This window comes from Anas platyrhynchos, chromosome 37, assembly GCF_047663525.1.
Source record: "Anas platyrhynchos isolate ZD024472 breed Pekin duck chromosome 37, IASCAAS_PekinDuck_T2T, whole genome shotgun sequence".
NCBI classification, from domain to species: Eukaryota; Metazoa; Chordata; class Aves; order Anseriformes; family Anatidae; genus Anas; species Anas platyrhynchos.
This window is the reverse complement of record NC_092625.1, coordinates 3,661,159-3,675,117: the sequence shown is the minus strand read 5'-3', so window position 1 is coordinate 3,675,117 and position 13,959 is coordinate 3,661,159. Positions and strand designations below refer to the sequence as shown.

General features: G+C 56.1%; 2 protein-coding genes across 2 annotated transcripts; one reads left to right on the top strand and one right to left on the bottom strand.

Annotated features, from left to right (window-relative positions):
* The first annotated feature begins 542 nt into the window (after positions 1 to 542).
* On the top strand, positions 543 to 1,840 carry LOC113840468 (monocarboxylate transporter 13-like). The gene is given in 3 exon segments (XM_072032216.1): positions 543 to 555; positions 1,039 to 1,437; positions 1,440 to 1,840. Coding segments are annotated over 3 exon segments (813 nt in total).
* On the bottom strand, positions 1,732 to 7,091 carry LOC119714870 (rhodopsin kinase GRK1-like). The gene is made up of 2 exons (XM_072032232.1): positions 4,158 to 7,091; positions 1,732 to 2,383 (listed from the first exon to the last, which is right to left on the bottom strand). The coding sequence occupies exons 1-2, from the start codon at positions 4,261 to 4,263 to the stop codon at positions 2,079 to 2,081; spliced, it is 411 nt and encodes a 136-aa protein (XP_071888333.1). The 5' UTR covers positions 4,264 to 7,091; the 3' UTR covers positions 1,732 to 2,078.
* Positions 7,092 to 13,959: the final 6,868 nt, after the last annotated feature.

Below are 13,959 nucleotides of genomic sequence, written 5' to 3'. Positions count from 1 at the left end.
GACAACGGGGGACGTCGGGGGGACAAGGGGACAAGGGGACATTGGGGGGGGACATGGGGGGGTCACAGGGACACGTGGGGACCTTTGGGGACAGGGGGACACTGAGGACATTGGGGACACGGGGGGGTCGGGAGACGGCGGGGGGGTTACGGGGACACACGGCGGACATTGAGGACACGGGGGGGCACCGTGAGGTTGGGAGGGATTTTTATTTTTTGGGGGTGGGGGGGACATTGGGGACACGGGGGGGACACCCCAACACTGCCCCTCAGACGCTGCAGCATCCACCACCTTTATTGTGTTGGGGGGGGGAGCTCGGGGCCCCCCCAAAGTTTCCCTGAGTTGGGGGGGGCCACGAAGCCCCCTGAGGTAAAGGGGGGGGGTAAAATAGAGGGACCCGGAGGTGGCACAGAGCTGGGGGATCCCTGAGATCTGCTTGGGGTCGGGGGGGGGGGGGGGGGGGGCGACATTTGAGAGGGGGGTTCCCATTTGGGGGGGGCTACCCCAGAGCTTGGGTTTTGGGGTAACCCCCCCCCAAATAGATGGAGTCCCTCCGTTTGTTTTTTGGGGGGGATTTGGAGGTTTTTTTGGGTTGTGTCCCCCCCCCCCATTTTGGGGTGTCTTTGATGCAAGCTGACCGGGGGGGGGAGGGGGGTGGGCTGCGATTTGGGGCCGAACTCCCAATTTTGGCGTTCTCAAAGCCCCCCACATTTGAAGTTCCCGGGGTGGGGGGTGGGGGGACAATTTTGAGCTGCCCAAAGAGCCCCCCCCACATGTATGATACTAAAAGTGTCCCCGCCACATTTTGGGGGTTCTGGGGTGGTTCCCCAACATTTAGGATTCCCAAATGGGTGCCCCCCCCCTTCCATTTCTGATCCCCCAATTCTGGTAATTTGGGCCTGACCCCCCCCAAAAAAAAAAAAAAAAAAAAAAATCTACCACGGACAAAGACACCCGCATTTCTCCAAGGAGCGCTTCCTCCTGGGGGGGGCGGCGTTGGGGTCTAGGTCGGGGGGCAGCTGCCCGGGGTCCCCCCAGACGTTGAGCTCCTGGAAGATGCCGGTCTCAATTGCTACTTCCCGGCGCGGCGCGCGCTGGCCACTGGCTCGGCCATGTCGGGGGCCAGCGTTTTGGGGCTGGTCCTGGCAGCTCTGGTCCCTCTTCTACTGGACGCCTACGGCTGGCGGGGGACCCTGCTGGTGATGGCCGCCATCTCCTTCAACCTACTGGTGGCCGGCGCCTTGCTGCGGCCTCTCAAGACCCCCAAGGAGTCGCCGGGGCCGGCGCGGGGCCGGTGGGGGTTGTGGCGGCTGCTGCGTCACGGCCCCTTCCTCCGCTACTCCTTGGCCTTCGTGCTGGTGGACGCCGGCTACTTCGTGCCCCACGTCCACGGGCCGGCCCGCGCCCACGAGGTGGGGTGCACCGAGCACCAGGCCGGGCAGGCGATGGCGGCGGGCGGGTGCTGGCCGGCTGGCTGGCCCCCCGCCTGGCCGTCCCTTTGCTCCACCACCTCTTCGCTTGGGCGGCGCTGACGGGGCTGGCGCTGCTGCTGCTGCCCTTGGGGACGTCCTTCGGGGGTCTCCTGGCCTTGGTTTTGGTCTACGGGTTCTGCGGCGGCGCCGTGGTGCCCCTGCAGTTCACCGGCGTGGCCGAGGTGATGGGCGCCGGGCGGCTGCTCCACGCCATCGGCCTCATGCAGATGTTGGAGAGCGTCGGGTCGCTGCTGGGGGCTCCCTTGGCCGCTAGGAAGGGGGCTCGGTGTGGGGCTGGGGGGTGCTGGGAGGGGTTGGGAGACCTAGAACCGGTCATGGGGGGAAGCCGGGAGTGGTTGTTGGCTTGATTTTCATCCTTTTGGGTCAGGAAATGACGCCAGCGGCGTGTTGTGGCATTGGGTGACCTAGAACCCATCATCGGGGGCATGAGGAGTGTGTTTAGGGGGCCCGTTCCCCATCCCCATGGCTCATGGGGTCAGCAATTGGGCATGGTGGGCTGGGTGACCTAGAAGCAGCCATGCTGTCCACCTGGGAGGAGCTTCTGACCTCATTTCCTATCATTCAAAAAAAAATTAAAAAAAAAATCTACCACGGACAAAGACACCCACATTTCTCCAAGGAGCGCTTCCTCCTGGGGGGGGCGGCGTTGGGGTCCAGGTCGGGGGGCAGCTGCCCGGGGCCCCCCCAGACGTTGAGCTCCTGGAAGATGCCGGTCTCGATCAGCTCCTCCTGCCAGGGCACGGGGACGGTCCCCGAAGCGAAGGCGTCGCACAGCGCCACGTCCCTATCGTCCAGCTCCACGCCCCGCACCGTCGAGAAGGCCCCCACATCCCCCAGGTCCTTGGCGTACACCCAACGGGGGTCCGGCACAAAGGGGGGGGGCACCAGGCCTGCAAAGTTTTTTTTTTTTTTGGGGGGGGAAAGAAAAAGGGGACACCCCCAGCCTGGGCTTGGGGGGTCTCCAGCGGTGCCCCCCGAGCATCCCAGGCACCCCCCAATGGCAACCTGCTACCCCTCCCCTGGTACCCCCAGTACCCCCAAGCACCCCCACAGCATCCCCCGGTAACCCCCAGTATTCCCAGGAACCCCCCCAGTATCCCCCGGTAGCCCCAAGTACCCCCCCAGTAATCCCCAGTATCCCCAGGTACCCCCCAGTATTCCCAGGAACCCCCCCACTATCCCCCAGTATCCCCAAGTACCCCCCCCATAACCCCCAGTATCCCCAGGTACCCCCCAGTATTCCCAGGACCCCCCCCCCAGTACTTCCCAGTATCCCCAGATGCCCCCCAGTATCCTCAAGTACCGCCCCAGTACCCCCAGGTACTCCCCCCATAATCCCAGATATCCCCAGTACCCCCCCAGTATTCCCAGGTACCCCTCCAGTACACCCCAGTACCCCCAATAGCCCCCCAGGACTCCCCTGCTACCCCCAGTACACCCCCAGTGTTCCCAGTAGCCCCCCAGTACCCCCAGTACTCCCCCCGTCTCCCCGTGATGCCCCCAGTAGCCCCCCAGCACCCAATGCCCACCCAGGGGTAGTTTTGGAGCACCCAGCACCCACTGGGAACCCCATTTTGGGGCACCCCGCACCCAGGTGAACCCATGCTGGAACACCCAGAAAGCCTTATTCTGGAGCACCCACCACCCAAAACAACCCCTCCTGCAGCACCCACTGCCCCCAGACCCCTCCTGGAGCACCCAGCACCCACTGGGACCCCTCCTGTGGCACCCACTGCCCCCAGACCCTTCCTGGAGCACCCAGCACCCACTGGGACCCCTTCTGGAGCACCCAACCCCCAGGTGAACCCATTCTGGAGCACCCAGAAAGACCCCTTCTGGAGCACCCAGCACCCAAAACAACCTTTTCTGGAGCACCCAGCACCCACTGAGACCCCTTCAAGAGCAACCAATCCCCACAAGAACCCCTTCTGGAGCACCCAGAAAGACCCCTCTTGGAGCACCCACCACACCCAGACGCCTCCTGCAGCACCCACTGCCTCCAGACCCCTTCTGAAGCACCCAGCACCCAGACGAACCCATGCTGGAGCACCCATGAAGCCTTATTCTGGAGCACCCAGCACCCAAAACAACCCCTCCTGCAGCACCCACCACTCCCCAGACCCCTCCAGGAGCACCCAGCACCCACTGGGACCCCTTATGCAGCACCCAACCCCCAGGTGAACTCCTTCTGGAGCACCCAGAAAGACCCCTTCTGGAGCACCCACTGCCCCCAGACCTCTCCTGCAGCACCCAACACCTCCAGACCCCTTCTAGAGCACCCAACGCCCAGGTGAACCCCTTCTGGAGCACCCAGAAAGAGCCCTTCCAGAATACCCACCACCCAAACCAACCCCTCCTGCAGCACCCACTGCCCCCAGACCTTTTCTGGAGCACCCAGCACCCACTGGGACCCCTCCTGTGGCACCCACTGCCCCCAGACCCTTCCTGGAGCACCCAGCACCCACTGGGACCCCTCCTGTGGCACCCACTGCCCCCAGACCCCTTCTGGAGCACCCAACCCCCAGGTGAACCCCTTCTGGAGCACCCAGAAAGACCCCTCCTGGAGCACCCACCGCCCCCATACCCCTCCTCCAGCACCCACAAAGACCCCTCCTGCACCACCCCCACCCCCAGCCCCCCCAGCACCCCTGGGTGGGGGGTTACCTGCCTCGAGGCGCCCCCAGCTGACGGCGGCGAAGACGGGGTGCGCCTTGAGCTGGGCACAGCTCCCGGCCTGGAAGCCCAGGCGGGCGCCGGGGTCCTTGGCCATGAGCCCCTCGCAGGCCGCCCGCGCCGCCGCGCTGAAGCGCTCCGAGAAGCTCAGCGGGTCGTGCAGCGTGCGCCGCGTCACCTCATGCTTCTTAACCTGCAGGGAACATGGGTTAACCCATTGTCTCCCAACTGCTCAGCATCCACATGTCCTACTTCACTTAACCATTCCTCTACAATTCCCCCGTTTTTATTTTGCGCAACAAATACCCTCTCTGTGAGTTGCTCTAGTTTCTTAGTTAGGCAGTTAAAGATTATACGTGCAGCAACTATAATCAATATAAGTAGAAAGCAAAGTCCCTCTTTAGCTAAGAAAAACCATCCACCCATGTTCCCAAAACCAGATTTAAACCAACCTTCAAACCAACTATCTTGTACTACAATTTTTTGCGTATGATCCCTTAACCATTTCAACGAAAGGATCAGACGCAGAAGCGAGGAATAGGCAAAATGAACTTTGTCCGGTTTGATTTGCCCAAGTGACCCACATATTGGTTTGAGGATCGATTTTGCTTAGGATGGCACTATTACGTCCAACCGTCATTGTCAAAGATAACGCAACCAGAATCCCTTGTGCTGTTAGATCAGCCATGGTTGCTGTTATTCATACTTGATGACTTTTCTTCAATGGCTGGTTTAACACATCGACCAGGCACCCAGGTTGGCCCTGTAGGGGAAGAGATACACACATAACCTCACCCCATATAAATCACGTCAGCAGGCCCCAGCCATTGTCCCGTTTTCCTATCTCGGTACAGTACTCTCATAATACATTTATTATCATTTTCAGACTTAATGTAATGACGTGTCGCAGGTGGTTCCTCGTCATCTCCAAATACACACAAATGATTGAGAACAAATAAGGTTTTATCCACCCTCTCACTAACATCTGTAATGTCTTTAAACTTTTCCAAGTACTGCTTAACTGTTCCATTAGCCCTTTCTACTATAGCTTGACCGGTTGGTGAATGTGGAATACCAGTTATATGCTTAATGTCCCACAGTTCCATAAATCGCTTAAGTGGCCCACTAACATAGGCTGGACCGTTATCTGTCTTTATGGTTTGTGGTACTCCCATTACTGCAAAACAACTGGCAAGATGACGTCGTACATCCCGAACTTTTTCCCCAGGCTGCGGTGTAGCCCAAATCATGTGACTATAAGTGTCTATCGTTACGTGCAGATACCTCAATCTGCCAAATGCTGTGACATGAGTGACGTCCATTTGCCACACTTCGTTGGTTTTAATCCCTCTCGGGTTTGTTCCGATTCCGATTACCACTCCCGAACTGTAATGACTACACGTTGGGCAAGCTTTTACTATCGCCTGCGCATCAGCTCTAGACAGTTTGTAAGCCCGCGCAAGTCCCTTAGCGTTCTGGTGAAAAATAAATAGCATGAGCCTCCCGAGCTCTGCAAAAGGGTGACAGTGGTGCTTCAGTAGCTGTTGCGGCGAAAAAACAGTCTTTCAGATCCACAATCAATAAATGCCAACCCTCTGGTATCATAGCAGGATTAGGTAGACCAGGTTGCAGTGCTCCCATGGACTAGTCCGTGAGCATGTATTAGACTTTCCCGTTTTAGCGGCCACTGCTCAACCCACATAGGTTCATCAGTTTTCCATTTTAGTGGGATTGGGAAAGTCCAAGCAATGGTCATACCTATAAATGGTGGTCTGACGTAAGAGCAAGAATGTCTCTCCCTATCAGTGCTTGTACTCCATCTGGCAACGGTAAGACAGATACACTGCATTTTACAACTTTGTCACCTATTGTCCATTGCAGTACTGGTGATCGACGAGCAATAGTCATACCTCCTACTCCTGCTACAGTGGTACTGGATTCGAATGTAGGCCAATGCGGTGGCCAAGTTTGCGCGCTGATTATTGTCACATCTGCGCCAGTGTCCAACAATGCCTCAATTTGCAGTTTCACCATTGACAGTAACTGGTCCCATAACTCCTGTCCTTACCCTGGTGGGTTTAGAGTCCAATAGCGTTACATCTACTGCTGTTGCCAAGTCCAAGCCGAGGCTCCCTCCGGTGGCCGGTCGGAGGTCCTTCCCGCTGCTCCGGCCGTTTCCCGACGCACCACGCCGACAGGTCGCTGTGTTGTGCGTATTGGATTGGCAGTTCTGACACCACACTGATTTCGTTTTGCACTCTCGTTTCCTATGTCCCGGGATCCCACAGCGAAAACAACGCGGTCGCGGTGAAGACCCTCGGTCAGTAGGACGGTTTACAATCTATAACTGAAATGCTCCTCTTTTCTAAAAAGCATTTGAGCAAATAATACGCCACTTGTCTCTTCATACCTTTATATACGTCGGTTGCAGCCTTTGCAAAGACCTCGGCGGCGCTTTTCCGGCGGGACCCTATATAGGCTCATCCCGGCTGCGGGGACTCCCTTCCACCTTCCGAGCTGCAGACCTCGGCGACGCGTGACCGGCGGGATCCTCTCCCGGGTGCGGGGACTCCACGTCCCTTTCACCTTCCCGACGCGGGTGCGGGGATTCTTGTCCCTTCCACCTCCTGGGCTGCGTTGCAGGACCGGCTTCCCTTATTCCGTCCAACCATGGCCCTGGATCACTGCCAGCAGTGTCCAAATCCCGTTCAGACCGGTCCCTGTTCGGGCGCCAATTTGTTGTCGACCCTCGGATTAGTCCCACGCACTGGGTTAACCTCTGACCCGGATTAGCCCCACCCCCTAGGTCAAACTCACCCCCAGATTAGCCTCACCCCTGGATTAGCAACCCCAGATTAAACTCACCCTCAGATTAGCCCCGCCCCTTGGGTTAACCTCACCCCCAGATTAGCCCAACCTCCCCAGATTAACCCTGCCCCCAGATTAGCCCCACCACCATATTAACCCCACCCACGGAATAGCACCAGCCCCTGGGTTAGCCACAGCCCTGGATTAGCCCCTCCCCCTGGATTAGCCACACCCACCCATCCCATCCCCAGGTTGAATTTTACCCCTGGATTACCCTGACCACCCTAGATTACCCCTCCCCCTGCATTAGCCCCACCCTTGGATTAGCCCCACCCCCGCATCAACCTCAGACCTGGATTAGCCCCGCCCTCTAGCTCAAACTCAACCCCAGATTAGTCCCGCCCCCTGGATTAGCAACCCCAGATTAGCTTGTCCCTAGGGTTAGCGCCACTCCCTGAGTTATTGTCACCCCCCCAGATTAGCCCCACCCCCTGAATTAGCTCCACCAGTGTATTAGCCCCGCCCTCATATTAACCCCGCCCCCATATTAGCCTCCCCCTGGGATTAGCACTCCCAGTGCCCCCAGTAATTCCCCAGTAACCTCCTCAGTGCAACCAGTAGCACAACCAGTGCTCCCAGTAGCCTCCCAGAAACCTCCTCAGTGCAACCAGTAGCACAACCAGTGCTCCCAGTAGCCTGCTCAGTGGCCCCAGTAGCATCCCAGTGCCCCCAGTAACTCCCCAGTAGCCTCCTCAGTGCTACCAGTAGCACAACCAGTGCTGCCAGTAGCACTCCAGTGCTCCCAGTAGCCTGCTCAGTGGCCCCAATAGCCTCCCAGTGCCCCCAGTAACTCCCCAGTAACCTTCACAGTGCAAACAGTAGCACAACCAGTACTCCCAGCAGACCGCTCAGGGGCCCCATTAGCCTCCCAGTGCCCCCAGTAACTCCCCAGTAACCACCTCGGTGCAACCAGTAGCCTGCTCAGTGGCTCCAGTAGCCTCCCAGTGCCCCCAGTAACCTCCTCAGTGCAACCAGTAGCACAAACAGTGCTCCCAGTAGCCCGTTCAGTGGCCCCAGTAGCCTCCCAGTGTTCCCAGTAACACCCCAGTAACCTCCGCAGTGCAACCAGTAGCACAACCAGTGCTCCCAGTAGCCTGCTCAGTGGCCCCAGTATCATCCCAGTGCCTCCAGTAACTCCCCAGTAACCTCCTCAGTGCAACCAGTAGCCTGCTCAGTGGCCTCAGTAGCCTCCCAGTGCCCCCATTAATTCGCCAGTAACCGCCTCAGTGCAACCAGTAGCACAACCAGTGCTCCCAGTAGCCCGCTCTGTGGCCCCAGTAGCCTCCCAGTGCCCCCAGTAACTCCCCAGTAACCACCTCGGTGCAACCAGTAGCCTGCTCAGTGGCTCCAGTAGCCTCCCAGTGCCCCCAGTAACTCCCCAGTAACCTCGTCAGTTCAACCAGTAGCACAACCAGTGCTCCTAGTAGCCTGCCCAGTGGCCCCAGTAGCCTCCCAGTGCTCACAGTAAGTCCCGAGTAACCTCCTCAGTGCAACCAGTAGCACAACCAGTGCTCCCAGTAGCCTCCAAATGCTCCCAGTAACTCCCCAGTAACCTCCTCAGTGCAACCAGTACCACAACCAGTGCTCCCAGTAGCCCTCCAGTGCTCCCAGTAGCCTGCTCAGTGCCACCAGTGGTCTCCCAGTGCTCCCAGTAACTCCCAGGTAACCTCCTCAGTGCAACCAGGAGCACAACCAGTGCTCCCAGTAGCCCTCCAGTCCTCCCAGTAGCCTGCTCAGTGCCCCCAGTGGCCTCCCAGTGCTCCCAGTAACTCCCCAGTAACCTCCGCAGTGCAACCAGTACCACAACCTGTGCTCCTAATAGCCCTCCAGTGCTCCCACTAGCCTCCCAGTGCTCCCAGTAACTCCCCAGTAACCTCCTCAGTTCAACAAGTAGCACAACCAGTGCTCCCAGTAGCCTGCTCAGTGGCCCCAGTAGGTTCCCAGTGCTCCCAGTAACTCCCCAGTAACCTCCGCAGTGCAACCAGCAGCACAATCAGTGCTCCCAGTAGCCCTCCAGTGCTCACAGTAGCCTGCTCAGTGCCCCCAGTGGCCTCCCAGTGCTCCCAGTAACTCCCCAGTAACCTCCGCAGTGCAACCAGTACCACAACCTGTGCTCCTAGTAGCCCTCCAGTGCTCCCACTAGCCTCCCAGTGCTCCTAGTAACTCCCCAGTAACCTCCTCAGTTCAACAAGTAGCAAAACCAGTGCTCCCAGTAGCCTGCTCAGTGGCCCCAGTAGGTTCCCAGTGCCCCCAGTAACTCCCCAGAAACCTCCTCAGTGCAACCAGTAGCACAACCAGTGGTCCCAGTAGCCCTCCAGTGCTCCCAGTAGCCTCCCAATGCTCCCAGTAACTCCCCAGTAACCTCCTCAGTGCAACCAGTAGCACAACCAGTGGTCCCAGTAGCCCTCCAGTGCTCCCAGTAGCCTCCCAATGCTCCCAGTAACTCCCCAGTAACCTCCTCAGTGCAACCAGTAGCACAACCAGTGCTCCCAGTAGCCCTCCAGTCCTCCCAGTAGCCTGCTCAGTGCCCCCAGTGGCCTCCCAGTGCTCCCAGTAACTCCCTAGTAACCTCTGCAGTGCAACCAGTAGCACAACCAGTGCTCGAAGTAGCCCTCCAGTGCTCCGAGTAGCCTGCTCAGTGGCCCCAGTAGGTTCCCAGTGCTCCCAGTAACTCCCCAGTAACCTCCTAAGGGAAACCAGGAGCACAACCAGTGCTCCCAGTAGCCCTCCAGTGCTCCCAGTAGCATGTTCAGTGCCCCCAGTGGCCTCCCAGTGCCCCCAATAACTCCCCAGAACCCTCCTCAGTGCGACCCGTAGCACAACCAGTGCTCCCAGTAGCCCGCTCAGTGGCCCCTGTAGCCTCCCAGTGCCCCCAGTAACCTCCTCAGTGCAACCAGTAGCACAAACAGTGCTCCCAGTAGCCCGTTCAGTGGCCCCAGTAGCCTCCCAGTGTTCCCAGTAACACCCCAGTAACCTCCGCAGTGCAACCAGTAGCACAACCAGTGCTCCCAGTAGCCTGCTCAGTGGCCCCAGTATCATCCCAGTGCCTCCAGTAACTCCCCAGTAACCTCCTCAGTGCAACCAGTAGCCTGCTCAGTGGCCTCAGTAGCCTCCCAGTGCCCCCATTAATTCGCCAGTAACCGCCTCAGTGCAACCAGTAGCACAACCAGTGCTCCCAGTAGCCCGCTCTGTGGCCCCAGTAGCCTCCCAGTGCCCCCAGTAACTCCCCAGTAACCTCCTCAGTGCAACCAGTAGCACAACCAGTGCTCCCAGTAGCCTGCAAGTGCTCCCAGCAGCCTCCCAGTGCCCCCAGTAACTCCCCAGTAACCTCCTCAGTGCAACCAGTAGGACAACCAGTGCTCTCAGTAGACTGTTCAGTGGCCCCAGTAACTCCCCAGTAACCTCAGTGCAACCAGTACCACAACCAGTGCTCCCAGTAGCCCTCCAGTGCTCCCAGTAGCCTGTTCAGTGGCCGCAGTAGCCTCCCAGTGTTCCCAGTAACTCCCCAGTAACCTCCTCAGTGCAACCAGTAGCACAACCAGTGCTCCCAGTAGCCTCCCAGTGCTCCCAGTAACTCCCCAGTAACCTCCTCAGTGCAACCAGTAGCACAACCAGTGCTCCCAGTAGCCTGCTCAGTGGCCGCAGTAGCCTCCCAGTGCCCCCAGGAACTCCCCAGTAATCTCCTCACTGTAACCAGTAGCACAACCAGTGATCCCAGTAGCCCTCCAGTGCTCCCAGTAGCCTGCTCAGTGGCCCTAGCAGCCTCCCAATGCCCCCAGGAACTCCCCAGTAACCTCCTCACTGTAACCAGTAGCACAACCAGTGCTCCCAGTAGCCCTCCAGTGCTCCCAGCAGCCTGCCAGTGCTCACAGTAACTCCCCAGGAACCTCCTCAGTGCAACCAGTAGTACAAAGAGTGCTCCCAGTAGCCTGCTCACTGGCCCCAGTATCATCCCAGTGCCTCCAGTAACTCCCCAGTAACCACCTCAGTGCAACCAGTAGCACAACCAGTGCTCCCTGTAGCCTGTTCTGTGGCCCCAATAGCCTCCCAGTGCCTCCAGTAACTCCCCAGTAACCTCCTCAGTGCAACCAGTAGCACAACCAGTGCTCCCTGTAGCCCTCCAGTGCTCCCAGTAGCCTGCTCAGTGGCCCCAGTAGCCTCCCAGTGCCCCCAGTAACTCCCTAGTAACCTCCTCAGTGCAACCAGTAGCACAACCAGTGCTCCCAGTAGCCCGCTCATTGGCCCCAGTAGCCTCCCAGTGCCCCCAGGAACTCCCCAGTAACCTCCTCAGTGCAACCAGTAGCACAACCAGTGCTCCCAGTAGCCTGTTCAGTGGCCCCAGTAGCCTCCCAGTGCTCCCAGTAACTCCCCAGTAACCTCCTCAGTGCAACCAGTAGCCCTCCAGTGCCCCCAGTAGCCCTCCAGTGCCCTCAGTAGCCCTCCAGTAACCGCCTCAGTGCAACCAGTAGCACAACCAGTGCTCCCATTAGCCTGCTCAGTGGCCCCAGTAACTCCCCAGTAACCTCCTCAGTGCAACCAGTAGCACAACCAGTGCTCCCAGTGCATACATACATACATACAATCAGGATAGGTAACAAACAATCCTTTAAGTTCCATAACTTAGTCTCCATTTTCCATTCTTTCGGCCTTATGGATCCCGTTCTTCCCGGATCAAAGAAAAGCACATCCATCTCCTTTTCAAGGCCAATAGGTCCTGGGCCAAAAGGCACGTCCAGGTCACCAGGGGGAGCAACAGCAAAGGCCTGCGATGGCTGTGGCAGCAGAGGGGCCCATGGCCCCTCCTTCTTTCTTCTTCTTTATTGATGACATAACTTCATTACATTGCGTTGCCTTTTTCTTTTATCTTGAGGGCAGGCTCCTCTCTTATACCCTTCTCCCCACAGCTGTCCTTTTCAAAAACAACTTTTCATTGGTCAAACAACTTTGCATATAACAGCAACAGCAAACACCCAGAAACATACATGCCTTAACAGCTGGAGAACAAGCAACCTGAGACTGCGTGGAGTCTCCTGAATCACCCTTCTTTGTTCCCTCTAAACTCTTTTACATTCCTGATGGCCTTATCGTTTAGAGTCCAATGTTATCTCATCCACTGGGCTTTCTGACCCCCATGGCCACACTCCCAAATCTCCACCTTCTTTATTAATATCAACCATTTTCTCAACACGAATTACCACTCCATATATAACATGACTTAACAATGTGATCTTTGTTTCCAGCCTAACCTCCAAAATGCCCCCAAACCAAAACTGGGCCAAACTGGAAAAGGCCATGGGCCTGGGCAACAGTGGCAAATTGACTTTTTTGAACTTTCAAGAAAAGGGGATTTCAATATTTACTGGTGTTAACAGATACCTTTCCAGGATGGCCAGAGGCTTTCCCCACGAGGACTGCCAAAGCTTGAGAGGTAACAAGCTTAGAGAAAACTTTGAAACCACAGTGGGAAGGACTATACCAGGTGCTTCTTATAAAATTCACCGCAATTAAGATCAAGAGAGTGCCTGCATTCACCATTCTCATGTGAAGAAAGTTCTAGAACTCCCTGGGAAGTAACGCCAGGTGACGGTGAACTGAACTAAAGCTCGGTTGAACAAAATGAGGACATTACGGTCAGGAGTATTTAGTACTATAGTTAGCAGGAATTTAGTTAATAGACTTGTTTTATTTCTATGGCTTATGAATTGTAATTGTGATTCAAGAAGGTGCCTCTACGATAATAGAGAATGGTGAGTGGCCTTGGTCCGAAGCTATAACAACAGAGGCTAAGAGCATTAATGGAAAGTTAGCAGTTGTGGTTATTTGGTGAACAAATGGTGACCATTTATATACATTATAAGAATGGCAAAAATTAGGGGAAGTGTGGACACACCTGTCATGGTTCCGCTCGAGTGGGCAGCCGAGCTCCACCACAGCCGCTCTCTCACTCCCCCTCCTCAAAGAGGAATGGGGAGAAAATATGTGAAAAGGGCTCAAGGGTTGAGATAAGGACAAGAAAATCATGTCATAATTATTATAACGGGCAAAACAGACTCAGCATAAGGAGATAGTAAGATTTATTGCCGATTACTAACAAGCGAGAGAAGTGAGAAACAAAGGAAAAAAAAAAACAAAAGCACCTTCACCCCCATCCACCCTCTTCCTCCACCTCCCCCTGAGCGGCGCAGGGGAACGGGGGAATGGGGGCTATGGTCAGTCTACAGCACTTCTTCTCTGCCGCTCCTTCTCGGTCACTCTCATCCCCTGTGCTGTGGGATCCCACCCACGGGATGCCACTCAAGTCCCTGGAAGAGCTAATAATGTGACCCCAATAATTATTAAATTAAAGCCAGGAGAGAAACCCGTTAAGGTTAAGCAATATCCTTTGAGGACAGAAGATAGGAAAGGAATTAAAGAGAGAATTGATAGATTTATACAGTATGGATTATTGATTGAATGCGAATCAGAATACAATACACCCATATTGCCAATTAAAGAGGCAGATGGAAAAAGCTATAGGTTAGTTCAGGATTTGAGGGCCATAAATAAAATCACTGAGGATATACATCCAGTAGTGGCAAACCCTTATACTTTGCCGACTAAATTAAAGCATAGTCAAGTCTGGTTTACCGTACTGGATTTAAAAAGATGCCTTCTTCTGCCTAGCCTTAGCCACAGAAAGACAAAACCTATTTGCCTTTGAATGGGAAAACCCCGATTCAGGCAGAAAGACGCAGCTTACGTGGACAGTGCTACCTCAAGGATTCAAGAATAGCCCCACTATTTTTGGAAACCAATTAGCAAGGGAACTCGAAACTTGGATGCCTCCGAACGCTGAAGGGGCTTTGTTACAATAGGTAGATGATCTCTTAATAGCTACTGAGACTAAAGGGAGTTGTATTCAATGGACTCTAAGTCTTCTTAATTT

What these genes read in the sequence shown, in the direction of transcription:
- LOC119714870 (XM_072032232.1), bottom strand. Translation starts at nt 4,263, where the DNA reads ATGGCCAAGGACCCCGGCGCCCGCCTGGGCTTCCAGGCCGGGAGCTGT. An exon ending in CTGGGGGCGCCTCGAGGCAG is followed by an intron (nt 2,384 to 4,157) that starts GTAACCCCCCAC and finishes AAAACTTTGCAG; the next exon opens with GCCTGGTGCCCCCCCCCTTT.